This window comes from Aythya ferina, assembly GCF_964211825.1.
Source record: "Aythya ferina genome assembly, chromosome: 14".
NCBI lineage: Eukaryota > Metazoa > Chordata > Aves > Anseriformes > Anatidae > Aythya > Aythya ferina.
In genome coordinates, this window is record NC_140312.1 from 7,817,278 (window position 1) to 7,844,657 (window position 27,380).

General features: G+C 48.3%; 1 protein-coding gene across 5 annotated transcripts in view; it reads left to right on the plus strand.

The window, feature by feature from the left end:
• CYFIP2 (cytoplasmic FMR1 interacting protein 2) overlaps positions 1-27,380 on the plus strand; it is a 53,409-nt gene that overhangs the window by 1,616 nt on the left and 24,413 nt on the right. For 2 of the 5 annotated variants that reach the window (XR_014698002.1, XM_084536019.1), the window contains exons 2-23: positions 4,478-4,618; positions 6,689-6,778; positions 6,858-6,935; positions 9,050-9,151; positions 10,048-10,229; positions 10,556-10,652; positions 11,361-11,489; positions 12,785-12,889; positions 15,547-15,638; positions 18,395-18,512; positions 19,395-19,514; positions 20,136-20,261; positions 21,063-21,229; positions 21,516-21,663; positions 22,036-22,189; positions 22,744-22,900; positions 23,632-23,728; positions 24,297-24,373; positions 25,315-25,423; positions 25,811-25,930; positions 26,610-26,809; positions 27,284-27,371. Coding sequence is in view for 4 of the 5 variants with exons in the window: in XM_084536019.1 (XP_084392145.1) it covers positions 4,502-4,618; positions 6,689-6,778; positions 6,858-6,935; positions 9,050-9,151; positions 10,048-10,229; positions 10,556-10,652; positions 11,361-11,489; positions 12,785-12,889; positions 15,547-15,638; positions 18,395-18,512; positions 19,395-19,514; positions 20,136-20,261; positions 21,063-21,229; positions 21,516-21,663; positions 22,036-22,189; positions 22,744-22,900; positions 23,632-23,728; positions 24,297-24,373; positions 25,315-25,423; positions 25,811-25,930; positions 26,610-26,809; positions 27,284-27,371 (2,673 nt within the window). In the remaining variant the exon portion in view is untranslated. Of the gene's footprint in view, positions 1-1,845; positions 1,863-3,657; positions 3,745-4,477; positions 4,619-6,688; positions 6,779-6,857; positions 6,936-9,049; positions 9,152-10,047; positions 10,230-10,555; positions 10,653-11,360; positions 11,490-12,784; positions 12,890-15,546; positions 15,639-18,394; positions 18,513-19,394; positions 19,515-20,135; positions 20,262-21,062; positions 21,230-21,515; positions 21,664-22,035; positions 22,190-22,743; positions 22,901-23,631; positions 23,729-24,296; positions 24,374-25,314; positions 25,424-25,810; positions 25,931-26,609; positions 26,810-27,283; positions 27,372-27,380 lie in introns of those variants that run through there. The other 3 variants (XM_084536021.1, XM_084536020.1, XM_084536022.1) reach the window with 3 other exon arrangements.

Below are 27,380 nucleotides of genomic sequence, written 5' to 3' on the forward strand. Positions count from 1 at the left end.
CTAAATTTCTCAACTATACTGGAAATGTAGCTTCCTATACCAGCCTTTTGCCTTGACCCTCTTTCTTTGGCACCAGAAAAAAATTTGATCAATTTATTCTATAAGAAATAAATTCCAAATAAAATGTTGCTGAGAAACAGACACAGCAGAGATGGCTGAAACTCCACCGTAATGGGGTGGCTGAAAATGCAGAGTGGAGATGCAGACCAACAGCTTCAGGAGTTGGGCATTTTGGCTTCCTTTTTGATGGGAAGAGTAATTTCATGGTCATTAATGCCTGTGTCTGTGCAGGGCAGGAACCCAGCTCTGCCAGCTTTGCTCATCCTGGCTGTGTTTATTTGCTTATGCAAAGAACCTCCTGACTGGTGTGGTGTTGAAATTACAAGTGATTCTTAGAGCATGCAAGGAAGGTTTGATGTCATGCATCCTAAACAACACGGGATGTTAATCTCGTGAATTTTAGGCAAGGGTAAAACTAACTTTTTGCATCCCAAAGTTACTCTACTTAACTGAAAGTACATTGTCAGCTAGCAGCATTCACCCTCCTCTTGCTGTGAGGCAATGGGTACCAGAAATGTCCTGCTGTGTGCCTGAGGCATCAGTCAGCTGGGCATTTGCTGGGCCAAGATGCTTTGTGACCATGGATTAAAGGCTTTTTGGAGTAAGGGGGGAAGCATTGTCAGAGGGGCAAACATGAATTACATGACGTTCCCAGGGTGCCCAGGAAAAGAATCCCAAATCCCCCGGAGGTGACCAGACGTTTGCCCTTTTTCTCCGTATCACCATCTCCCCATCAAAAGTCAATTTGCTGCTCCTCTCACCCCAGGCTTGCAGGACGCAGAGTTACTGCCAATCTCCAGAATTCCTGTGATTTCTTTCCTCCTTTCCTGCCCTTGGTCGCTCCTGCGGCCCCAGCGTGGATGCCTGTTGTAGGAGCAGGTGAGCTGCAAACCCGAAGCAGCCCGTGCCACATCCCCAGCACTCTCAGCTGCACAGCTTCGAAGCCAAGCACACATGCATGCAACATATTCATTATGGCCCTGCTTTCAGAAGTCTTCCTTTGTTCCCCCAAGCTGCTCTAACAATAAAGGCTTCTTTGTTTCTCTCGCTGTGAAGAGGATGATGCTGCACAGACACTTCTGGGCGAGCGTTTCAGCGGGGAAGGTAGGACCTGCCCTGAGACTGCGAGCTCAGGCACCAGGGATGTCCAGCCTCGCTCCTTCTCAAAACCTTGCTACGCTCTCTAGGCTGCTCTCACAACAGATTTACCTTAATTTTAGCTACAGAGCGGTGGGGCTGGGCCTGTGGATCCTGTGTGGCTGGCGTGCCTGGGGTTGGCACTTTGGGCAGGTGGGACGGGGAGCACCAAGCATCACCTGCCCCAGGGGGACCACAGGAGGAAGAAGTTTCTGCAGCGGATGGGCAGGAAGTATGTGCAGCTCTCATTAGCGCCGCTGCTCATCAGCAGAAGCTGTAATTAGCCCTTTGGCCATGTCTCTGCTCCCCAGGGTTTCACCAGGGTGGGGCCGGCTCCTGCCAGGCTCACGTTGAGTTCTACCAAAACGCACGTTGCCGGAGGAGCATCAGCCTCGGATCAGAAGCAGGATATGCAGAAGAAAATAGTTTTGAGAGGCAGCTTGTAGCAGCCCAAGAATCCACGCAGGCAGGATATGTTTCCTGTATGAGAAGGAAAGCCTTACCCCGCAGCCCATGAGCTATGGTAACAAAAAAGCCCCGTTTGGGGCACGCCGCCGTGCTCCACCCCGGGCGGCGCGGCCGCAGCCCCACGTGTGCTGGCACAGGAAGGAAGCGCCGCTGGTGAGCTGCAGGCACAGCTGGCACAGCTCTGCCAGGGTTGGGGGGTAAGGCTTAATGAGGATTTTTTAGTGGGTGCCCCCAGGACCCCTGTAGTTCCCTGGTTGTAGTCACTTGGTTGCTGAACGGAGGGGGTGAAGCTGGATGTGACAGGGCAGCGCCTGCGCCATGGAGAATTGCTTGAGGCTGCTCCTCCGGGGATGCTGTGGGGTAGGGATCCTGGTCTGCCAACCCTGGACCGGTGTCCCCTCCACCGTGTGCTGCCAGCTGCAGGGCTGCCCTCTGTCACGGCTTGCCAAGGGCCTGAGACGCAGAGGAAGTCCCGACTGACTTCACTGTTCCCCTTCATCTCCTTTGCTTCTGCCATTGCGCTGAAGAAAACATAGAATTGAAACCGGGAGTCCCCGTCACTCCCGGGGATGTTGCAATGAGGACTCATCTGGTAAACCCACAAAGTTTGGGCAGTTTTTCCACCTGGATCCCGGTTCTTGCACTCTGCTGAGCCGTGGCAAAGCAGGGGGTGGGCTGTGGCCAGGGCTGATAGCTTGCCGGTGCTCGAGGCTTCCTCTTCTGTTCGTTATTTCTACGTGGTTCCTCCCTTCCTGCAACGGAGTGCCAGACCTGTGGGGCAGGGGCTGTTGGCTTCTTGCAGGTTTGTGCCATGGCCGGCACCACAGGTCTGCAATGCCAAATTGGGACCCGGATCTCCTGCTCAGAACAGGACAGAGCAGCTGCTTTGGGTAGTTTTTGCACCTTGTTACAGGCAGCAACTGCGGCCAAAGGGGGTGACGGGGGAAAAAAGAAATTTGAGTGAGTAGGGAAGGGGCTGCTTGAGAATTCTTTTCTCCAGATACTTATTTTGTGGTTCTTCAAGCTGCAAATACAACCAAGCCTGTTCCTCAGCTGCCTGGTGCCCTGGGGAGGCGTTTGGGGAGGTGACGTGGGTTTTACCAGGCTCAGAGATATTGCAGCTCCTGCGTGCAGGCAGCAGGCCCTCTCCTCACCAACATGAAGCCACCCCCAGGACTGCAGGCTGCCCACAGCCCCCTTGGCTGTGCTCCTTGCTGAGTGCACGTGTGTCTGTCTGTGGCCATCCCACAGCCATTGTCCTTCCGTGCTCCCAGTGCTGGAGACGAAAAGCAAACTTGTATTCGGGGAAACAGTGACTCAATTAAAAACAACAACATGAAAAAAGGACCTAGGGGAATTGTAGCAGATTATCAGCTGAACGGGAGCGCCTGTGGAGCTGCTGTTGTGACCAAGGATATGGTGGTGAGCAGGAAGGGACATGGTGTTACTTTTCTATCTGGCACTTGTGCAGGCGTTGCTGGAGCCCTGTGTCCTGCGCTTTGGCAAAGAAAAGCTGCAGAATTGGATCAAGCTTAGAGAAAAGCCAAAGAGATGAAAGGATTGGAAAAACATACCCAATAACAAGGCAGTCGAGGAGCTTGGCCCGCTTACCTGAGCAGAAGCGAAGGTTGCAGGGTGTTTGTATTGAAATCTGCGAGTATCTTGATGGGAACTTTGAGCTCTATTGAGCTCTACTGTCTTGCAGATTAAAGTGATAAAACCTGATGGCTCACATTAGAAACTAGACAGGCTCCAACTGGTAAAAAAAGCGCTCCTCGAAAGAGGGGCAATCTGCTAATCGAACAATATGTCAGTTCTCAAAGCCAGTTCTCTCTCTACAAATACCTACATGCAGCTGCATGTTTTCCGAGAGGACAGACTCCAGGTCAGCCACAGCTCCTGCACATGGATTAGGCATTAACTGGGGGAGCCCGGTGGCGGTGGTTATACAAGTGCTCAGCCCGGATGACAGCAGCTTCCCTCCGTGTTTGCGCATGCAAAGGTGAAGAGCAAAAGAGATCAGGGACAGAGAGCTTGATCCTGCGTATCAGCTTGTCCGCGTCGGTGCTCGGCACAGGGGTAATCACCAGCGAGCTCCTTCAGAACCGTTTCCCTTTGCTTTTTATTTCGTATGCAGCTGGCACCGTCTCAGGACACCGCCGGTGGCAGCTGCAGGGCAGGCTGGGGCTGGGCAGGGGCCACTGTGTGTCTGGTTAAAGCAAGGAAATTTCTTATTTTAGCAGCAACTTTTTTTTTTTTTTTTTTTTTTTTTTTTTTTTTTTTGCTGCTTGAGCTGCCACAGCCTGACTGTGCAGAAGCCGATTCTTTCCGGTTCACCTGTGAAAATCGCTTCGGTGTTTACAGTTTCCAGCTCTGCTCATGTATGTGGGAAGGCGATCATGTGAGCGTCAGTGCTGGTCATGCTTTTCTAATCACGCTGCTTCAGGAGAGATTTTGGAAAGCACCACTTTGCATTTTGGAGCACAAGCTTTCACTTGAGGCTGCTTAAGCTGCGCTGCAGCCCCCAGCTGTTTCGTGTCTCCAGCAGTTTTGCATAGAGTTAAGTAAAGGAGGACATGGGTGGGTGGCTGTGTTCCTCTTATTCTGCATTCCTGCTTTGTTATTGAGTCATGGAAGGAGAGATGACACAGAGATATAGGTTAAATACACAAGAAAAGGAAAACAAGATGAACCAGGATCATACCCACTGCGGTGCAAGCTAGTCCTGGTTCCAGTTTTATCCTTTGGTGCTTTCCCACTGAGGCTTCTGCCTGCTGACTGTCTGTCTTCCTCTCTTTTCCTTTGGATCTAGCGTGGAAACTGAAGAGCCAGAACCATGACCACCCACGTCACACTAGAGGACGCCCTGTCCAACGTGGACTTGCTGGAGGAGCTGCCCCTGCCCGACCAGCAGCCATGCATCGAGCCGCCCCCTTCCTCCATCATGTACCAGGTACCTCCAGCCCCGGCCGCAGCAGGGCATGCAAAGCGCAGGGGTTCATGCAAAGCAGGGGGGCGCGTGGTGCTGTGAGAACGAGCAAAAAATGTTCCTGGTTCGGTGTGTTTAAGGAAATATTCACAACAGACCTAGCCACAAATCTGCTCCCAGAGAGACTGGTGAAAGGGATCTTTAGCACTGAGCACGATGTAGGGAAGTTGACCATGAGGACAAGAGGGCATGAACCAGTGAGAAGCCAGAGATAAGGTTTGTGATAACAGCAGAGAGTTCTCGGTGATGTTTTATTGCGCATGTATTTCTGTGCTTCCTTTTCATGGTACTGCATGTGTCCAAGTAAGCCAAAATCAAAATTCTGCCTGAATTTGGCTGGCCTATGCTGCCAGCACAGCTGGAGCTGCTGCTGGGGGAAGCGGAGGGCATGCAGGGGAGGGCAGTGCCCACAATCACTGCTCTGCCTCAAACACCCACAGATTTAGCTGCAGCTGTGCTGACCAAGCTGGGCGTGAGCCCAGGGCAAGGCTCAGACCCCTGCTTGTGCATCCACAGCGGGATGCCTCAGCTGCTTGGCCACCACACCCTGTCCTACTGCACACACCCGGGGTTAAATATAACGTGGGGTTACTTTCTCTGTCCTGCCATTCCTGTCTTCGTTGTTTACCCGTGACTGTACATAAATGCACCCATACAGGGATGGCCGTGCCGTGTAGGCAGGGCTCTGGAATTACAGTATCTCTTTCAGCAGGTCAAGCTGCGGGCTTGTTCAGTAGCGTTAGTATCTCTATGGGTTATCAAACCCAAAGGCATTTCTGGGCTGTTCAAATGTCAGCTAGCCTTGGAAAATCTTGGTATCAACTTAGCATCTCTCTTCACAAAACAATTTTTAATCTTCACTGGCTTGTGTCCTGCGACCGGCTGAAGTGTCTTATGGCATAGCCTCACTCATGTCTCATATCACAAGTGTGCACTCATCTGGACCTAAAAACCTCATCTTAACCAGATCTGGAGGCGTTTGTCCAACTTGGTTCCTCGTGACAGATACGTTGGGGTTAGCCCCATCCCTGCCGCCCAGAGATGCACACACAGCCCCAGCTTTTGCTTTCACCTCAGCCACATGCGCTGTCCGAGAGGCACTTCGAAAAGCAGCCCTGCGGCCACAGGTCTGTGCTCTCAGCTTTGCCTCTCAGGAAATGGGTTACTGAGGTGAACACGGCTGCTGCAATGCTGATGACATTGCAAGGAGCAGCTCTGGGCGCCTGGGACTCGCATGTGCTCTGCCCTGCAGCAGATACCATCAGCACGCCTTGACAGAGGAAATTGCCCAAGCACAAAGTGTGTGAATGGGAGCTCAGTGCCGCGAGGCCAAGGAGCTGCTTTCTCACCCCCCACCTTGCTCTGAACTTCCTCGCTCCCGTATCCAGACCCAAAGCAGTAGCTCAGCTTCCCAAACAACTTTTCCTCCCAAAGCATCTGCTTGCAAGAGCAACACTAGCACTGCTACTGGCATCTGAACGAGTACTGATTTTTGTATTTATGTTTTCCAGACATCTCTTTCCCTGCCCTTTCCGTGTGTTTATCCTTTGCAATTCCTGCTGACAGGATGTGGTCTTCCCCTAGCAGTCAGGGGCACAAATGGATGTTAATGAGGTTGTGTTTGTCTTTGAGTTAGCAGACTAAAGTCTTCAGTATAACCGCTAGAGGTTTGCTCACTGGTGTGGCTGCTGTTCCTTATAACTGATCCCCACTTGGCTTGGCTTGATTTTATAAGGCTGTGTCAGTCTTGGTTGCCACATCTTCACACATATAATATGCAGGGTCTTTTCTAAGGAACACGTGTGGTTCAGATGCATTGCAAGCTGCCTGTACAAATCTACTCCAGTCCTAGAGAGGCAGTCATTTCCAGCACCTCAAATTTTTCATAGGCTGACCCTGTGCCCCAGGTGCCCTCGAGCCTGTGCCTACATGGGGTTCCCTGGATATACTCCCGAAACAATTTGCCAGCGCACGGCATCAGGTGAGACAACTAGCATGTATGTATGTTAATCCCAATCCCTGTTTCACCCACAGGCTAATTTTGACACAAACTTTGAAGACAGAAACGCCTTTGTGACCGGCATAGCCAGGTACATTGAGCAGGCGACGGTGCACTCCAGCATGGTGAGTCCCCTGGGCACTGTCCTGGTGATGCTGAGCCACAGCGCGTGCCCTGCCCCAACAATGCCTCTCTGTGTTTCAGAACGAAATGCTGGAGGAAGGCCACGAGTACGCCGTGATGCTTTACACATGGAGGAGCTGCTCACGAGCCATCCCCCAGGTACCAGGGCCCTTTCCATACAGGGCTCTGCTCAGAGCACCTGTGTGGTTTTGTCTTGCATGGGTTAATTTGGGCTGAAGACTGAAGCAGATAAAAAAGTTGAAAAGAGAGGCCATTGAGGGTTCAAATTATCCTCCTAACTCCACCTAAGTCTCAATCACTGATCTCAGCAGCAGGTAGCTACTCCAGAAGAAGCAGGTCCCTGCTGCTGCCCTAGCAAAGGACATCGGCTCTGCACCCTTGTGTATGACAGGGGCAGCTCCATCCCTGACCCTCTTAGCAGCACCTCTCAGCTAAGTCACACTAGCCACAAATGAAGCAACTGTTTGTGGCTGACAGTGTTACATATATATATGTATATATTTCCTGGTTTCAGGACCGTTTCCCCAGCTCCCCAAAGCAGTCACACTTGAAGTCACTTCACAATCGCAGGACCAGCTTGTGTGTCCCATAGCTGCGCAAGGACGCAGCTGGGCACAGCTCTGGTCCTGCTCAGCGCTTGGCATAGTGCTGTGTTTTGCTGCTTGGATCCCCAACCACTGCTCTGTCTGGAGATTGGGTAGCCTTTGCTTTAATTAAAACAATGCTCTTATTTCCTTTCCAGTGCACCACTGGAATATTTTTCCCTCTCATGTTGTGGGGAGATGCAGTTTGCTTCAGGCAAAGGCAGTTAGTTTTTGGAAGTTGAGAGTCAAATGATCAGATCTGGTTTATATCACACTTCCTGACACCACTGCATGCTGTGTCTCAACTTCAGTTAAAAATTGCTCCAGTGCTGAGTGGGACTCTTGTGTTGCATGAAGCGAGATGGCTAGCTGTGCACCACAACAGCCGGTGCTCTTGAGATGTGGCAGATTTGGACTCTCCCTGACTTGCATGGAGCAGAGTGGGCAGCTGGGGCAGCTTTCTGCATCCCAAACTGGTGCTGGGGCGCTGTCTCTGCTGTCATGGAAGCCCTGGCAGGGTCAGTGTTGAGCCAGGATGTATGAAGGAGCTCTTCACTATGTCAGAAACATTTCGGGAGTGAAGATAAGCCTCCCAGCCAGGTCTCCTCCAAACGCCCTTTTTTGCTGCTTCTGTACCTGACGGTCCTGGGTTTAACCATTCTGCTCTACTGCTGGTTCTGTTTCAAATGTTTTTCAGTCCTCTCTCCAACCAGAATCCTGCAAACACCTACAGACATGAGTAAGGTTGCCCATGAGGCCCACTGAGCCGTGATTCAGACTCCAGCGCAAAGCTTGTCATCCGCAACACGAGCAGTGCTGGAGCACTGTGAAAGCGCAGGCTGACAAGGCAGCTGGCAGATGTAGTGCACATCCATTAACTCTACTGATAAAAGGGCTTGCAGCACTTCCGTGGAGCCAGGAAAAAATATTTCCACATGGCTGACAATGCCCATGTTAACGGTTCCCTGGGAAAGGTCAAACCTGAGTTCCCCTGGGTTATACTCTGCTGATGGTCTGACGAGATCCAGCCATGGGGAGATTGCTGATGCTGATTAGATTTTTGCTTATCTCCCATTTACATCTGATGCTGTGCTGCTGTTGCCTGTGCTGGCCACGCTAGCAGAAGGCAGGCTATGGCTGAGCTGGTGGCAAGACGTAGTTACTTAAATTTAGCTTCCTAGGACTCACTTAGGATAAAGATGACTCACTTCATTGCTACTAGTCACGTCCAAGCCCAGGGATTTTTAATGGGTCTGCAACAGAACCAAAGTGATCCCAGCAGGACTAGAGCAGAGCCATAGCATGGTGCCTTGTGTTGCAAACTCCCACGGACACAAAATCTAAAATAAATCTATGGTACAACATTCCCACATTGTATAGCAAGTGCAGACTTCATTTTTTGTGTATTCTACTCCGGACATTAGAATATTTCATTTCTCAGGGTCAGGATTGTGTCCATTTATAACAAATGGAGAGGATTTCACATCTGAGAAAAAGCCCTTTCTGCCATCACCTGTTGCCTTGAAAACAAGCTCCCTCTGGAGTCCCTCTGTTGTCCTCAAATGAGGACAGGATTCAGTGTGAAACAAGCAGAAGTTGGTGGCTGGTGCAAGTCCACAGCTATGTTAGAAACAATGCTGATGGAGATGGTTTGTCTTTGCACTGCAGGTGAAATGTAATGAGCAGCCAAACCGAGTGGAGATTTATGAGAAGACAGTAGAAGTCCTGGAGCCAGAAGTCACCAAGCTTATGAAGTTCATGTATTTTCAGGTAAGCGGTCAAGGGGAGTAGTAAAAATAATTTATTACTTTGGTGTGAGGTTCCTCAGCAGGGCTGTGCTGTGCTGTGCCCACCACGCCAGCCTGGAGAGCCCTGATCTTGTGGTGCGTTTATTACTTGCAGTTACCTGTCCAGAGCCAAATCTGTGCCATTTATCCCTTGCTCAGCCCCAAGCTGGGAGCGAACACACCTATGCCCTTGAAGTTCATGGAGGACCACAACTGTAGGAGCTAGTTGATGCCACAGGCTCCTGTTTTTCTGGAGTGCTGGCTGGTGGAGGCAAGGGCTGTTTCTGTGCTGACAGCCTGGTGCCAGCACAGCTCACTCTTCAGCTCTTCTCTCTGAAGCAAAGCTGTAAGGAGTGGAAGGCTGATGGTACAGCTGATGTGTTAATCCTGGCCACGGTACCTGTCCAGTGTGAGAGCACTGAAGCTTGCATTTAGCGGTTGCTGAATTTGAGGCACTTGAGAAGATAACAAGCTTAGATCCCAGCAGAGCAGTGACCACATAGCCAGCAGAGCTGCTCTGGGCTTAAGGGAACTCTCTACATCACCACCTGCATTTCTAACTGGCTGCAACTGGGTTTCACTGGCATATTTGGGTTTTATGTCCTATAAGTTGTAACACCCCACCTAAAGGACCAAAACATGATTTGGCAGAACACGCTGCACTCAGGGCAGGCACAGAGGATTCAAGCCCTGCTCCTCCCCTCCAGCACTGAGGACATTTGTCTGTAGTGGTTTGAAATGCTGCTTCATTGCACGGTGACAATGGAGGGAGACCCTGGAGCCTCTGTCCCCATCAGGACAAGGAAGGAGAGGTGGGTGGAGGTGGTGCTGTGTGTGTGCGAGTCCCTGCTGTGGTGACCGTGTCCCGCTGCCTTCCAGCGCAAGGCCATCGAGCGGTTCTGCAGCGAGGTGAAGCGCCTGTGCCACGCCGAGCGGAGGAAGGACTTCGTCTCTGAGGCCTACCTCCTCACACTGGGCAAGTTCATCAACATGTTCGCTGTCCTGGACGAGCTGAAGAACATGAAGTGCAGTGTCAAAAATGACCACTCTGCCTACAAAAGGTGAGGGGCGAGAAGCAGCCAGCGCGGGGACGGGGCTGGTCCTGGTCTGTCAGGAGGCATTGCCCAGCTGAGAGATTGGGCAGATGTAAGGGGGCTGGAGGCTGGGTTTCTGTGCTGTTGTAGGCTCTCCGCGTGAGTTTAGCAAACATCAGAGCTCTGTGTTTTGTTTCACAATTGGTAAAATGAAGAAAGAGCTAAGCTGTATTGCAGGGGGGCTCTGAGGCTGCAGCCCTGCAGCTGCAGGTGAGGTGAGGTGTGGTGAGGAAGGTGGGTGGTGAGGGCCTGCACTCGGTGAGCCTTGGTGACGCTGGATTTCTCCCTTCCAGAGCTGCCCAGTTTCTGCGGAAGATGGCAGACCCCCAGTCCATCCAGGAGTCCCAGAACCTCTCCATGTTCCTGGCAAACCACAACCGCATCACGCAGGCAGGTCCCGTTCCTCCGAACCAGTTCACCTTCCCATGTGTAGGCAGAGGCAATGGTCTCGCCAAGGCTGAGGGTGTTTCAGACTGAACTGCCGCAGTATCTGCCTCATTTGTTGGGTCATTTCCACTGACTGTTGTTCTTTGGGTCAGGCAGTATAATTCCAGCTGTATTTCTTTCCAGTGGATCATCCTGGGTAGCTTTGGTGGTCTGTTTATGTCAAGACAAGGATAAAGGTCTAAAAGGTGCAAGAAGAGCTCTCAGGGGGCTTTCTCACAGAAACTCTACCCTTGTTTTCCCCAGGAAATCCACCTAGTCTGTCTCTGCAACTGCATGGGGACTGCAGATCAGACACCAGGGGCCTCCACACTACAGGCTCTATAGCTTCTGCTAATTAGATAAAATATTGCACAGAGACAGCAGACAATCAGAAAGTCTGCTTCTGAGGCAGACCCTTTCTTTTCATCTCACTGATGCTTGGCTGCTGTGATCAGTCTGAAGGGGAGAGCTGTCCTACAGAAGGAAGCTTATTCTGTACGGGTGGTACCATGAGGTTGATCTTCTATCTGTGACTTAAGGAAAACACACAGACTTTTTTTTTTTTTTTTTTTTTTTTAGGAAACCTCTTATCATTATGCTCTTAGTATTTTTCCACTTATTCCTGCTGTTCCTTTGTCCATGTGGATAATGTGATCCCTATTGCTGTTTCAGTGTCTGCACCAACAACTAGAGGTTATCCCTGGCTACGAGGAACTGCTTGCTGATATTGTCAACATCTGTGTGGATTACTATGAAAACAAGATGTATCTCACGCCCAGTGAAAAACACATGCTTTTAAAGGTGAGATTCGGTCATATTTATGGGTTTGAGTGTTTGGGCAGTTCCACTTCTGTTTTAGTAAAATGAAATTCCCTTCCAGGACAATGCTTCTCTTCATTTTCTTTATTTTTAGCTCCTTTGGGTTTAGGTGCATCTCTTCTCTGGTATCCAAGCCAACATCTTCTGGACACAATGCTTGATATGAAATGGGAAAGTTTTCTGCACGCAGCACCAAAGCTGCTTTCTACTTCTGCCTGTTTCTTTTCTGATCACAGTTACCTTTTGTCTTCTGCTGGGATACCTCCATTCCCCCATTTCCTCCCCATTTATCCCTCCTTTGTGGCTTTGTAGACTGAGCATGGATGAGGGTCAGAGATGTCCCACCTCAGTGCTCTGAAGTGGCACCTCTGCTGGGCAGTGCCATTCTGACCTTTGTGCATGTTCTCGTGTAAAAATCTTCTTTCCTGTCTTCATTTCGTCTGCTCTTCCCCATCTCCATCTCTGTCTTTTCCGCCAGTTCTTCCCAAGGTTGCCAGCAGCTCTGCCTGCTTGGCACTAAGGTGGTGCCAGCTGGTGGATGAGAGCACCCGGGGTGCTCTGCACTCTCCAGAGCTGGAAGCGCTTTTTGTGTTGTACATGGTGTGCAGGAACACAGTTTTGACCTCGGTAACCTTATAGGATATGCTAAAATCACCACCAACTTTGCAACCCTGAATTTTCTTCTTGATACCCATCTCCAATAATAATCAGAAGACAGATCACCATACAGGTTTGGTTTCCTGACTCTGAAGAGCCCCAAAGATGAACATGCCAAAGTATCTGCTTATTTTTTGTGTTTGTCCTTACTGTAAGTCAGTTATTACAGTGATTACAGTCACTATTACCCTAAAAACTTCATTACCACGGATGAGTCAACTGAGGTTCTTTGAAGGACAATGTTGGTATGTTTAATATCTATAATGATCTGTACTGAAATAAAGGGAAAAAATCAACCCAGGAGAATATTTAAAATGTTTTCAGTTCTCTGGGAGCAAGTGTTTGCCTATTTAGTATGGGTGAAGAAGACTTTTTGGTTGTTATGTGTGAGAGAGGAGGAACAAGTGAGAGTTATACATTTTTACAGAAGCTTTCCATCATGTGTCCCCTGTCTGCCACACATGTCCTTGCAGATATGTGCACATTTTATACAGTTTTCTCATGAGTGTCAGTTGCCACAGCATTCTGAAATGGTCTTCCTCATGCTAAGCAAATGAGAACCGTCTGACTTGTACTGCTGACTTCACGTTATTGAAACCTCGGCTTTCTGTCTTCTCCAGGTGATGGGGTTTGGCCTGTATCTCATGGATGGGAACGTCAGCAACATTTACAAACTGGACGCCAAGAAGAGAATCAACCTTAGCAAAATAGACAAATTCTTCAAGGTCAGTGACCTGTCTGGGTGAGGCTGGAATTAACTACAGACCAATGAATTATGGACTGGTATCATTGCACGCGCTGCCAACAAAAAAAAACAAACCACAGGAATCACTTACAGTTCCAAAAAAAAACCACCCAAAGGGTCAAGAAATTACCTAGACTGAAGGATGAGAAATGGGATTGCTGTGAACATGCATAGGTGGGTGTAGCGTGGGAGAGATGAGCAATGACAGCCCTCCTGCTGAGGGGTGAAGGACGGGGATGGCGCGTGGGAAGCTCGTGTTTGTGGATGAGGGAAGGGTGTGCCAGACTGACGCACACTTCTAGCTCTGGGCACATTTTTGAGGCTGGCTTGCAGTCTTCTGAAAAGTACCGTGATTTCAGGCCACCAGCAAACCTGGATAGGTTTGCTGAGGTCTGCGTGGGTGATGGTTGCGTGCTCCTTTCCCTCAGTTCACTGCTGAGCTGATGTGCTGAGGGACAGGGGACAGAACTGGCTAGCCAACATGTCATTGGCAGTCTTACTTGGTGTGTAAGCTGTGCTCCCTGTAGGGCAGAAAAAGCTGCTTGAGGAGATTGTGTTGGCTGCAATTTGCAGGTGCTCACTGAGTTCCTCAGGGGGCTTGTCTGGTGGTTTTGGTGCATCCTTTTGTCTTTTGAGATCGTTTTTTTGAGGAAAGGTCTGCAGGAGCTGGGTGCTCCCAGTGACACGGTGGGAAGCAGCTGCGCAGCCTCCTTCTGCCCCATTTCCATGTGCAGCTGGGATCAGCCCTGGGCTGGTCCACAGCTGGAGGTCAGGCTGTAGGGAGGATTTGGGATAACCCTGTCTGCTTCCTCCCCAAATGCGGTGTGTGTACAAGCTGTTAGTGGCATATGGAGGGGAGGGATGAGACTCCGATGTCTCTGCTTGATTGCACGGCTCACGTGAGCTCAGCACAGTGCAAGCACCTCCTGCGGCATTGCAGGGTGAAGTCATTCTTCTTGTCTATTGCTTCTGTACACAAGGCTGGGTCTAGGAGGCTTTTTGGGTTTGGAGAAGATTAGTTCATGGTGGGGTATGGCAAGGGACAAATGTGTTGGTGAGCCTGGATGGCAGATTTCAGGAAAGGCTGATGTACCTGCTGCTGCATCCTCAGCCCGAGTGAGTGGGGGACTAGTTTATCCATCTTTGCACCATCTCCTGGAGACAGCTCTGGGAGCAGGGCTCTGACACCCACGTAGGGAGCTACAGCTCGACACCGTAACCTCACAGATGGGCAGATAATGAGATGGCAGAATGTTTCCCAGTCACTGGGGAGATTGCTGAGGACTGCAGCTCTGCAAAGGAGATTTATCAAGCCATTGCTCAAAGTCTTCCGAGTTTTTCCTGGTTCAGCTTTGCTAGTTTTACTGAATCTTTGCCTCAGTTTAAATCCAGCCTTCAGCATTGCATGTAGAGTTTGGTCATCTCGGTGTGTTCAGACAGATCTGTTGTTCATTGCAAAGTGGTGTGGACCATCAGAGAATCGGACTGGTAAAATATCTTCCACTGCATGGAATAACTTTCTCCTTTCCAGCTTTTTTTTCCACTTGCACTCTCCAACATCTGCTGTGGTTTCACCTAATCAGTTAAGTACCACTCCAGACTATCAGATCTCAATAAGAAAAGGCCAACTACTCCTTTTACTACATCTGCTTACTGCCTTCTGATTAAATTTCTAGTGGATTGACCAGGAATTTGAGTGCTGAAAATGAACTACCCCTTCATTTAAACCGTTTATGAAAGTGCCACTGGGAATCTCTGATGACAGCATTGCACATCCTCCACACAAACCAGCCTGAGAAGTGTGATATTAGGACAGTGAATTTGCCACCATCTTCCCTGTATTTTGGGGCTAGGCTTTTGTAGCTGGGTGACATTGAAGCTTCTCTTTTTGTTTTTGAAGAATTGTAGGTAGCTCTTGGCTGAATGTAGTTTGCAACTGAAAGCTTAGTCCAGCAGGGACCTGTCTGAGCTTGAGGCACATTCACTGCACTTAGAATTTGTTTCCCTTCAAAATTCTCCTGAGATGTAAAGGGAGAACAAAGCCGTGTTATATAGCAGACAGACACTGACTGTGTTTTTGTTTTCATGGAGAAATTGTAAGACACATCACTAACAGCCACAGTGCCAAAGTAAAACCTGAGTCCCAAGAGAAAGATGCCACATCTCCGGCAGTCCAGGCAGCAGAGCAGCCAGCAGCTCCCCTCCCCAGCATGCTGCCAAAATACCAATGTGCTAGTTTTTATCCCTCAGTTCTGTTGAGGATTATGGCGGGAGGCAGTAAGTGCTGTTTAAGAATACAATTCTCTCTTTTTGGTATAAAAAGACCTTTTTCTCTCACAGCTGATGGTGGTTACAATACTGAACCTTTCTGGTACTAACCAAGCCAGTATCAGCAAACCCTTGTATCTAGAGCACTTGCAGGGAGTGATCTTACTTGCACAAAAAAAAAACAACACCTTGTGATAGTTTTCGGTTGCTTCCTAGGTGTGAAAAGGCCCTGCATCCAGGTTTGCACCTTGCTTTGAACAGCCTGACACCTCCTGTAGCTTCAGAGATGCAGGATGCCACTTCGTAGTCCCTTGTGTCACCCTAGGGACTCTCCGCCGCGTTTCAACCATCTTTTGTTTTCTTTTCCAGCAGCTGCAGGTGGTTCCTTTATTCGGCGATATGCAGATAGAACTGGCCAGATACATTAAGACCAGTGCTCACTATGAGGAGAACAAATCCAAGTGAGTGCCTGCCATAATGTCTCTTGGCTTTGTGTGTGTCCCGAAAGCCGTGGGAGCTGCCACTCTCCCTCCCCGGCGTGCGTGAGGTCTGTGCACGGGTACCTGTGTGTGTCCCCAGGGGGTGCACACCCCAGCGTGCCTGCCTCTGCGGCCACCTGTGTGTGCACGTGTGTACCTGTGTGTCCCTGCATGGGAGGACGTCCTCGACGGCTCCGTGGAACCGTTCCCGTGCGCGCAGGCAGGCGAGCGGGCATGGTGCGCGGTCTGGGGCGGCCGCTGAGTGCTTGGGACGTGTGAGTGTGAGCAGCGTGTTCCTGCTCTGGAGAGATTTTAATCCACAGTTTTCACCCCGAGGACAAAATCCTCCAGAGCATGAACACAGCACCAGATCGGTAGGCAGGGCGTCTCTTCTAGCTCAGGCACTTTCCCGTGTAGAAGGGGAGCGGGGATGAGAATTGAACAGGGTGGGTCAGGTGCACTGGAAAGGAATAAATATTGTGGGAAAAAGACAGAAATGGAGTCTTTCCAGGCGTACTCAGTTGTCGTGGCATGGGGTATGTAGTGTGGCTTTACAGTATGAGTTCGAAGCTCGTTTGTTGCTCCCATCAAGAGAGTTTGCAGGTGTCACTTCAGATCACACCACTCATGTGCGAAGGCCCAGTTGTCTCTGTAGCTTTTCATGGTGCTCAGTTAGTGTTAGAAGCATCACTGGTAGGTTTGGACATCCTCAGAATAGCGTTTGCATCCACATATAAGCAAAGCCCATCCAAGCTCTGTTGGCTGTAATCACTGATTGCAGCCTGGCTTTCACCAGCGAGCGACCATTTGCCTGTGGGACCAGGCTGCGTGGAAGTCAGATCTCTCCATCACCTGCGAGAAGCAGTCTAGCTGAACAGCCAGCAGGACAGGAACTAACCAACAGCCTCATCGCTGCGCCTGTTTGCTTTTCCCTTCCCCACGGCGGGTCCTGCTTTCTGCCGCTGCGTGGCTCGCCCGGGAGCGCCCTCCCCTGCCCTCCTGAAGGCTGGTTGAAAAGTGCCAATTGATTTTTTTCACAAGAAATTTGAAAACGGCTTCACAGAATTTCCCAAGCAAAAGGTTTTTGATTACAATTGAAAATTAAAAAAATAAAATTCTACAAAATGTAAATTTAAAAAAAAAATTGAAAAAAAAAAAATTGGAAGGGAAGATTGTCTAAGAATTGACACCTTTATATCCCAAACTGTTCAGAAAGCACATTTCAACGAAACGTGTCAGCTGCATTCATTTTCTCATCTCAAAACCAAGGTAGCTCGCAGGCTGTTTACCTGTGCACAATTTAATGTCTGTCTCAAAATCTGTCTCCCAGGTCTTTGTGCTGCACCTTACTAACCGATGTTTCTTCCTCACTCACTTGCTTTCCCAGCAAATTGCATGGGGCTTCCAACACTAACTCTGCCAAGGTGGTTCCATATATTCCCCATTTCTTACTAACACTGTTTTTGTCACTTTCTTTCCCTCCTTGTCTCCATGAAAATGGAATTAATTGGTGTTTTTCCTGCATGGCGTTTTGTTTCTGCACTGTGGACTAGATTGTATGTGGCAGGGAGGGCTGGGGCAGCCCTGGCCACTCCTGCCAGCCTGCCGCTTGTCTGGTGGGGAGCACGGGACATTGAAACGGGTAAGAGTCGAGCGATGGGACTCGATGGTGGGAGGCTGGATTTCACAAGGGATGACATGGTCCAGCACTTCCAGGACTTTCCATCTCCACAAGCATTGGCAACAGGAGCTAACAGTGGGAATGCATTTTCATGTGTATGTCCATGTCAGAAGCAGGTTTCTCACCTCCCTTTTGTACAGCCAGTCTAGATTGGAGAAGAAGACTATCTATCTTAGGACAGTCAGTCATTCAGGGGAAAAAAAAGCAGGATCTGAACATTTAAAAACCATTGTGATGATGGAGACAGATGTGAGAGTCTCGCTGACAGACATCTGTTTGCACAAAGCATTTTGATGGAGCCGTTCTGGTTCTATGTCTGTGGCTAATAAAGGTCTGGGAAAAGTGAGATGTTAAATTAGAAAAACCTGGTTCGTGCTTATTCTGACCACTGCTTCATATGACTGTGCCACTGGGAGAGCTGCCTTCCCTTTAAGACTCCTTTGCACTGTTACAGAGTACATGTGGTTCAATGCAGATGAAAATCTAGTGCTTTTAATCATCTCCTCCTCAGTTTACTCCCAGGGTTGCTCACTAAGTTAGTAATGCAAGCAGAACCAAAAAGAGCAGAAGGGCTGTTTCCATGATGGCCCCTTGTAGGGTCTTTCCTTGCAGCAGAAGGGCACATGACCAGCCCTGTGGGACCCAGAAGGATGACCTCTAAGGAGATGATTATCCTTAAGTTTAGTAGAAGGGATGGAAATGGTGATGGGGCTTTGCAGTTTGTCCTTCCCTGAAAGCTTGCCAGACAGCGGCCAGCGAAATAACCACCTCTGCCCGTGGGAGTAGGTGAACCCAACAGAGAGAGCAGCCTTTAGGGGAGATGGAGTAGAGGTGTTCTAACAGAAAGGTGAGGCAAACACCCTTGTTGTGCTGTTGAGACCACCTCTGGAAGACATCACACACCCTGGGGATGAGAGAGAGGACACAGGCTGCCTTGTAGGTGGCATGCCTAGGGCACGTTGAGGTGAAGAGAGCAGTTGAGCGAAAGGCTTTGTCCCTGGGGGTGTCTGAGAGGAGCCCCGTGTCCCGTTCTTGAAGCCGTTGCTTTTTTGCCCAGGTGGACATGCACTCAAAGCAGCATAAGTCCCCAGTACAACATCTGCGAGCAGATGGTGCAGATCCGGGACGACCACATCCGCTTCATCTCGGAGCTCGCTCGCTACAGCAACAGTGAGGTAAGCTCAGGGTGGTCGCTGTGATCCTTAGACAGGCGAGGCTGGGAGGGGACAAATGTGGCAGTAGTGTGGACATACTGTGCCAAGGACATACGATGAGGGGGGAGAAGAATACACGTGAAACTATATCAATCCACTATATCGATCCAGCAATAAAAAAGCAAGTTATGAAAGGTCCCTGCCCGTTCAAAATTGTGTGCACTGGAAGCCTGCTCTGCAAGCTCCTGCTCCTTGGCCGCAGCTCAGTTCAAATAAGAAGGAGAAATATTTTTGCAGCTAATTGTTTATCATCGACCGTGGGTGGCAGAACACCCGTGTCTTGCAGATGGGTCTTTCCTGTTACACTGAGCTATCGGTCAGGGCTTTGAGGAGAGTTCTCCCCAGCAGCTCTGTTGATCGCTGAATGTCAGAGCCCTTTCTGATGGGACTGAGACTGTTTTCTTGCAAATGTGGGTTCCTCATTCATCACTTTTAATTTAATGATTTGTTAGTGTTCTTAGCCTTTTTGTTTTGGCATTTTTATGTGCTTTTTTGAACTTTAAATCAGTAAAGGCCTCTAGAGGAGTTCAGTGGTATTAGACCATCACAAAGCAATGGGAAAATGGAATGAGAGGGTCAGTTATTTGCTCTGAGGTTACAGGTCAGACTCAATTTTCTGTAGGAAATAAATGGACCACCTGGGTAATAAGAGTCCTGCCAAGTTATACCTCTTTTCCCACAGGATTGTATATGCACAGCGCTGTTTTAGCTTGATCATAAGGTCATGGGGAATTCTTTTCAGATGGGATTTGAGAGAGAGAGATCTGCTGCTGCTGTTTGGCTCAGCCAAGGCACCGCAGCGAGCTGCTGACTCTAGCCCTGATGTGATGTGATCTTCTCCAGGTCGTCACCGGCTCAGGGCTGGACAGCCAGAAGTCAGATGAAGAGTACAGGGAGCTCTTCGATCTCGCTTTAAGGGGACTGCAGCTGCTGTCCAAGTGGAGTGCTCATGTCATGGAAGTGGTGAGTGCATCAAAGTGTGTAATTTCCTCCTCTTTCTGGGCTAAGGTGAACATTTCAACATAGCACACAGTGCTGATTGTGGAAAGGTGAGATTGCTTGCATGCCACCTAACTTCAAGCCTTTGACAAACATGCTAAAATCAGACAGCTAATCACCCCAAAGTCTCTCTGAACCAAATGAAGAAGCAGAGCTGGCTCATCTCTCCTTAGAGCTGAGCTGCCCTTTGCAGGTGCAGGGAACCCCCAGTAGCATTAGAGGAGGCTGGTGACTTCTCACCTGAATACCTCTGCTAAGTACCAAAAGAAGGGTGATAAGTCTGGGTCTTTAACACGTAAAATTGTAATTCGAATAATGATGGAAATTCTTATTTTGGAAAGTTTTGACCACACCTTAACACAAGTCTATGGATGTCAGAAGCCCGATATGACTGGCACCTCCCAAATAAACAAAACCAATATTCTGTACAGTGATAACAAACCCAGGAAGAAGCATATATTCAGCTCCCAAAATAGTGTCAAACTGTAGTAAAGTTAGGGAGTGTTTTTCTGACAGAGCCCTCTTTAATCCCTGCAGCCCTTCTTACTCATTGCAATGTTAACAGTGCATGTTTCCATCTTCCAGTACTCTTGGAAGCTGGTTCATCCCACAGATAAGTTTTGCAACAAGGATTGCCCAGGAACAGCAGAAGAGTATGAAAGAGCCACCCGGTACAACTACACCAGTGAAGAGAAGTTTGCCTTTGTGGAGGTAAGTGCCATCTGCTGCCTTGTTTTGTAGTGCCATAGCAGATAGAGTGGCCTGGAGATCACGTTTAGTGCACTTTGCCCCAAATTATCTAGGTCACTTGGAAAAGTCGCAAAGTGCCAGATTTTTTAAAGTGTTTCAAAGTATTTGGACTGCAGTTTTCAAAGGTCATCTCTTAGCTGCACCTCGCAGGTGTCCACCAGCAGTGTGGAAGTCTGCTTCTGAAAATCACTAATTAAATTCTTCCCAGCTTCTAAAATGGAAATTGCAGTCCTTCCTTCATCCAGGTATTTTGCTTATCAGTCAACAACTGCTGTTATGGATGAGCAGTGAGTAGCATGAGGAGGGGGCAGTGAGCAGAGTGGCTCCACATTGAATTTTACCTTTTTTTTAAAGTTTTGACTTTGCTTAAAATATAATTAGGAGTGAGTAAGAGCCAGCAAGGATTGTTTTCCCATCCATATTCTGTTCTCATCAGGTCTGTCCAAGTCACACAGCTGCACCCATGTGGGGCATGTGCAGTCTCACAGGATTGGGTGTTATTAAAGACATCAAGAGATCGGGAGTGGAAACAGGGTCTGCCAAGGGATAGGGGCCATTTCAGAGAAAGTGGTACTGGAAATGTTCCACCAGTTCATGGTGATCCTTAAAGCAGAAAACAAAACTAATAAAGCCACATATTTGCTGTACCCAAGTTACTTGAAGAGAATTAATTTAGTACCAACTTATCATAATGGTGGATTTATGGACCTGTTCATACAAAGGAAAACTGGGAAGTACATCTGTTTTTAATTTTTGCTTCAGGTAATTGCCATGATCAAAGGTCTGCAAGTGTTGATGGGCCGGATGGAGAGTGTCTTTAACCAAGCCATCCGCAACACCATCTATGCAGCCCTGCAGGACTTTGCCCAGGTGACCCTGCGAGAGCCGCTCAGGCAGGCAGTCAGGAAGAAGAAGAACGTCCTGATCAGGTTGGTCTTTCTTGAATGTAACACAAAGCTGGTGTATTTATTTGTGTAATACATTTGTACTATATAAGCATGTGCACCTGCAGACAGCTTAATATTATACAACCAGCCAACATACCTTGGCCAGCAACTTTTCTCATGGTCAATTTTGAACATGACTCCCCGCAAAACAACTTTGTGTCTCCCCACCTCATATACTTCCCACCTTGTATGTGCACAGCAGTCAGTATTTTCACCTTGCAGTAAAATCAAGTTTAAGCACTAATTTCCCTCCCCCTACCTATTTCAGTGTACTTCAAGCAATTCGGAAGACAATTTGTGACTGGGAGGGAGGTCGAGAGCCACCAAACGATCCTTGCCTGAGAGGTGAGAAGGATCCTAAAGGTGGATTTGATATTAAAGTCCCACGAAGAGCAGTAGGACCATCAAGTACACAGGTATGTAAATTTCTGTCTCCTGAGTAAGAAAGTAATGGCCTTACAGCCATGTAGGAGTCTCCCATCCCATGGGTTGGCAGCTGTTTCCGTGGGATTTTTAGTAACATAACATTATAACTCAGTAACGTCATAACTTACAACATCGATAACTCACATGCTATGTGTTAAATGTTGCTTTGATGCCTTTTGTTCCTAAAGCCTCCTTTTTTTAGGTTTATGATTATTTCTAGTTCTGAATGATGGTGGCCTATAGGGCTGAGAGAGTAGGGTAGAAACCAGTCAGGAGAAGCGTTATTTTTTGCTGCAGAGCACCATGGCAGTGTGTGGTGGTATGTCACAGGATAGTAACTACATGTTAACTTCCTTCCAAAGCTCTACATGGTGCGGACCATGCTGGAGTCCCTCATAGCAGACAAGAGTGGCTCAAAGAAGACTCTGAGGAGCAGCTTGGATGGGCCGATAGTCTTGGCCATTGAGGAGTTCCACAAGCAGTCCTTCTTCTTCACCCACCTTCTCAACATCAGTGGTGAGGCTATGGCACGGGGAGGCTTGAATCCAATTCTTGCACGCTTAGACAAGCAAATGTATGTATCTTTGCTCTGCATTGACCTATGCAGAAGATATTCCTTGATTTTTCCCAAATGTTCTACTTCTGCCTGATATAGGCTTGCTTCTAGGTAGTAATCATTATGTGAATGGGAATGAGTCAGCAGTAGCAAAAGAGACATAAACTGTAGTTTAGTTTCTAGGAGTGAGGTTTTCTTTCCATCTTAGCCAAGCTTCTGAGCCACTAGGCACAGAAGAAATCTTCCCAAGTGATTTTGAGCTGTTGAAATTTTCTTTCTGGAGCTCTAGAGCAAAAGGAACAATCTCTTCTTCCTCTTCTATTACAAAGTGCTCAGACAGCATGAACAGAGTCTTTGTTTAAAAACAGAGACATCCCAGAAAGCAGTTTCATGCCCCAAAACAGTCCAGTATGACACCACTGGAACTGCTTCTTGTGCTCTTCCCTCTCTCTCTGCCATCCCTAGAGAGTAACTTTGGTGCCCTCCCACTGGGGGGATCTCCTCTGTGTTTCAGAAGCGCTGCAGCAGTGCTGTGACCTGTCCCAGCTCTGGTTCCGGGAGTTCTTCCTGGAGCTGACCATGGGCCGCCGCATCCAGTTCCCCATCGAAATGTCCATGCCTTGGATCCTCACGGACCATATTCTGGAAACCAAAGAACCCTCCATGATGGAGTAAGAGCTGATGGGCTGTGGTGGGTCTGTGCCTTCACTCAGGCTTGCAATTTTCTTTTGGAGAAGGGTAGGCTGGTGGTGAGCAGTCTCTTTGACAAGGAAGGAAAAAAACAAACTGTATTTCTTGCCTTGCTGTCACATGAGTGTGCACTGTGTGAATAACTCATTAGCAAATGCACACTGGCTGCTTCCTGACACTGGCACTTGCTTATGCATCATAAACCAACAATTGGCAACTGCTGTATTAGGATCAGCACACAGCTTGGTGATAGTCATCTGCACACAGCAGCCAGCCAGCATGTGCAACCAAAGGGATGTGGGCCCTGGCTGAAGCACTTAAGCACTTTTTTTTCTTTATACAAGTGATAAGTGATCAGAGGAATTGCTGTTATGCAAGTACAGTTATGTTCATAATAATATTCCTCATTTGGAAAGCTTTGTTTACCATTTCATAACCACCATGAGGGCACTCTGTGGAGTCAGGGCAGAACAACATTTTTTAATGGCAGAGAAGGAGCAAGCGTTGATAGAACAACTCACAATTAGGACACGTCCAGGTCTGTTCTTGCTGCTTCCGGCAACTCAGGCGGAGGGAGTGAGGTGGAGGGATTTGAGGGACTGAAGTGAGAGGAGGTGAAAGGAGTGAGGTCAGAAAAAAGCCAGTTCTTGCACTGAGTCGCTGCTGTTTTTGCTGATACGCTCCAAGGCATGATCTGTTTTCTTGCCCTCAGGTATGTACTGTACCCCTTGGACCTCTACAATGACAGCGCATACTATGCCTTGACCAAGTTCAAAAAGCAGTTCCTGTATGATGAAATTGAAGCTGAAGTAAGTCTTTTTCATCTTTATTGTATGGAAGGAGCTCACTGGGGTCGCATTGCCCTGTTTGACAGCCCAGCCCAGCAGTGCAGTGCATTAGTTGTAGGCATCTCCTGAAAAATATAGCCCATGAGAATGAGAAATTTTCAGAAGATCAGAATATTCTGATAGCTGACATGCTCTGCTGATTAAAGGCTTCAGCTCAGCAGTGCCCACAGGGACCAGTGGAAGCCAAATGCTATTAAACACTGGGAGCCTGGAAGAGTCTGTCTGATGGGCAGAAGGTTATGAGGCATCAGAGGAAAATGAGAACCCAGAGATCCCTGCAAGAGAAGGATGACTGTGGATGGGGGACTGGGCCCTCCAGGAACATTTAGAAACTATAGGCCGAAAACATAACTGCAAATTTCTGCTTATGTTTAGCATGTGAGATCTGCAGTGTGGTTTTTAGATAACCTGACATACATGTGTGTATTAAATTAGAGCTCTGTATTGCATTGTATCGATCTTGCATGAGTAGGAAGGAGCTATTCTGTGTTAGTGACACCCTCATGATGTCTTTTTTTTTCTCCTCCAGGTGAATTTGTGCTTTGATCAATTTGTGTACAAGCTGGCAGATCAGATCTTTGCCTATTATAAAGCAATGGCTGGCAGGTAGGAGAACCTGACTGCTTCTGCTGAGTGATGATTGTGCTGCATCCAAGTCGCTGTTAACCAAAAGGTTCCCCTCAGGGAGTAGCCGCTGTGGGTAGACATAACAAAACAGATCATCCATTCCTCACACAGCGTGCTATCCGTGTCACACCAGTGTAGATGGGAAAAATGAATTAATGATGGCAAGGCAGACATGGTTAAAAGTGAAATAAAAATAATTCATATCCTATGTATCTATTTGAGTGTGATTTGTGAGAGCAGCAGCAAAGTAAACCAAGCCTATTGAAGACATGTCCTTGCTTGACACTTGTACCAGACAGACGAGTGGAAACCTCCCATCTCTAAGAAACAGGGACATGCACTTGTCCTCACCCTAACAGAGCAGCAGGACTTGTAACGACTAGAAGAATCCTCACTGTCTTAGATCACACTTCAGACAGCTGCCTGCCTCCAGCTGGGTAGACAGGCCCTTGGTGACTTTTCCTCCTAACCACTGAAAGAACGTGGATGAACTCTAATGAGAGTCTTCCTCTCATGTCCCCAAAGGTGAACCAGGTCTTCAGTCTAACTCTGCCAAGAGTTTTGTCTCTAATCACATCAGGCCTTTGAGAAGGAGAGCAATCACCACCACCAGCAAACTGTTCCTACAGCAGACCGTCAAGGAGAGAGCATACCTGTGGGATCGCCCCACTTCCTGGCACTAGTGATATCTTTCAGCACAATCTTTTATCTTTTTGGATGATTTAGCTGTAAGAGCCAAGAATGATAGCAGCATGGCAGTCCCTAGATAACAACTTCTGCTCTGTGATTTAGTAGTGTGTGGAAATTTTCTTGGCATTCAGAGCAAGTTGAGAGGAAGAATGAAAACAACTCTGGAAAAGATCCACAGAGTAGCTGATTGTGCGTGTTTCCTTTTTCCTGACATTGTTTTCCTTTTTCAGTGTTTTATTGGACAAACGTTTCCGGGCTGAGTGTAAGAATTACGGGGTGATCATTCCGTACCCACCATCCAACCGCTACGAGACACTGCTCAAGCAGAGGCACGTCCAGGTACACTGCAGGCAGTAGACTGTGGTATTCTCAGCTCTTGGTCTCTTATCCTTTTGTTGGCAGCTGGCATCCTAGTGCTGGACTCAGTCAAGACCAGTGCTCTAATATGAACGGTTGAACCTGCTTCTGACACACCACGCTCAGGACATGGGGCCGGAGGGGGCAATTAATTAATTATGTTATTTTAATTATATTAAGCTTCACATTTCCATCCTTACTTTCCTAAGTAATAGTAAACCCAGCAGAGGCATTTGTATTACCATTTTCACATTTAAGCAGCACTGGATATTTGGCTTTAACTTCTGTCTATTAAAAACCAATCGAAATACTAAAACAGCTTGTCCCCATCTGTATATAACAAACAAATATTTTCTCTTCTTTTCCCAGTTGCTGGGTAGGTCAATTGACCTGAACAGGCTCATAACCCAGCGTATCTCAGCAGCGATGTACAAATCATTAGACCAGGCCATTAGCCGCTTCGAGAGTGAGGACCTGACATCCATAGTGGTAAGAACTGTTCCCGACTAAAACAATAAATATTGAGAATAATACACTGCTGTGAATACAGAGTCAGCTGTCTTCTGCCAGAAGTCCCACCTACAGTAGGTTTCAGCCAGACATGCATTCTCCGTTATGATGCTGAGTCTCTACTGTTTCTACTTATGAAGCCTTAATTGCATTATTATTGGGCCATATCTGTGTAAATCGTAAGGTAACAGTCAGCAGTTAAATTTTGCAGACATTATAGAATAGAGTCCTGTGATCTGGGAGTGGGAAATCTTAACTGTAATTCCCTCTGTTGGCTGCAGGTAGCTGAGATCGCTTACGTGCGTACAGGATTTGCTGCCTTTGATAGTTTACAGGAGCATCACAGTCAAGTAGTGTAAAATTACCAGTTTCCACCTCCGAAGGATTCTGTTGTGAAAGCCAGCCAGCGCTCAGTGGGGAACAAATTATTTTTTCTGCCTGCAAGTTTAGGAGATACTGGAGCAGGACCCCCTTGAGTAGAAGTGCAATTGGCCTCAGCCACTGAGTTAAACTGATGCCTTTAGCATTTGCTACATCCTCACCTGGGAAGTTGTGTGTGGGGTGTGGATATAGAGTCATCCCCTTGGCAATTAAATCAGCTGTTTCTGTTGTCATCTTGGTAACACTTTTGCATCTGCCACTGCTTTATGTGCTGCAGGAGCTGGAGTGGCTGTTGGAAATAAATCGCCTGACTCACAGGTTGCTGTGCAAGCACATGACTTTGGACAGCTTTGATGCCATGTTCCGGGAGGCCAACCACAACGTCTCCGCACCCTATGGGCGCATCACCCTCCATGTCTTCTGGGAGCTCAACTTTGACTTTCTACCCAACTACTGCTACAACGGATCCACCAACAGGTGAGGAGGAAAAGCAGGGCAGGGGGCATCCAAAGACCCTGTGTTTCTTTCCAACACATCACACCTGCCACATAAAATTCACATGCATTGCAGTGAGGTTTTTATACCAAATGAAATGCAGCAGCAATGGAAAAAGTTAAAGCCCACCAGCTCCTGCTGGCCTTGAAAGCTCAGGTAACAAATTCGAGCACCAAAGTTGGACAGAGACTGCAAGCAACTGAGGTAGTTTGGTTTAGAGGGCTGTGACTCCACAGCAGAACTGTGGCAGCTTCTCAAAAAAAAAAAAAAAAAAAAAAAAGACAACAAAACCACCTTTGTAGTATGTTAAACCAATGTATTTTACATCAGTGATAGATTGGAGCTCATTCGTGTAGCTCAGGTACTGCAGTTCATCCCGGACCGCTCAGTGTCTGCACTGACCGTGGTTAACCAGGCACTGACCGCTTTCCTCCCCGTCTCCTGTGCCCACCACAGGTTTGTGAGGACAGCAATCCCCTTCACGCAGGAACCCCAGCGGGACAAACCGGCCAACGTTCAACCCTATTACCTCTATGGATCCAAGGTCAGTAAA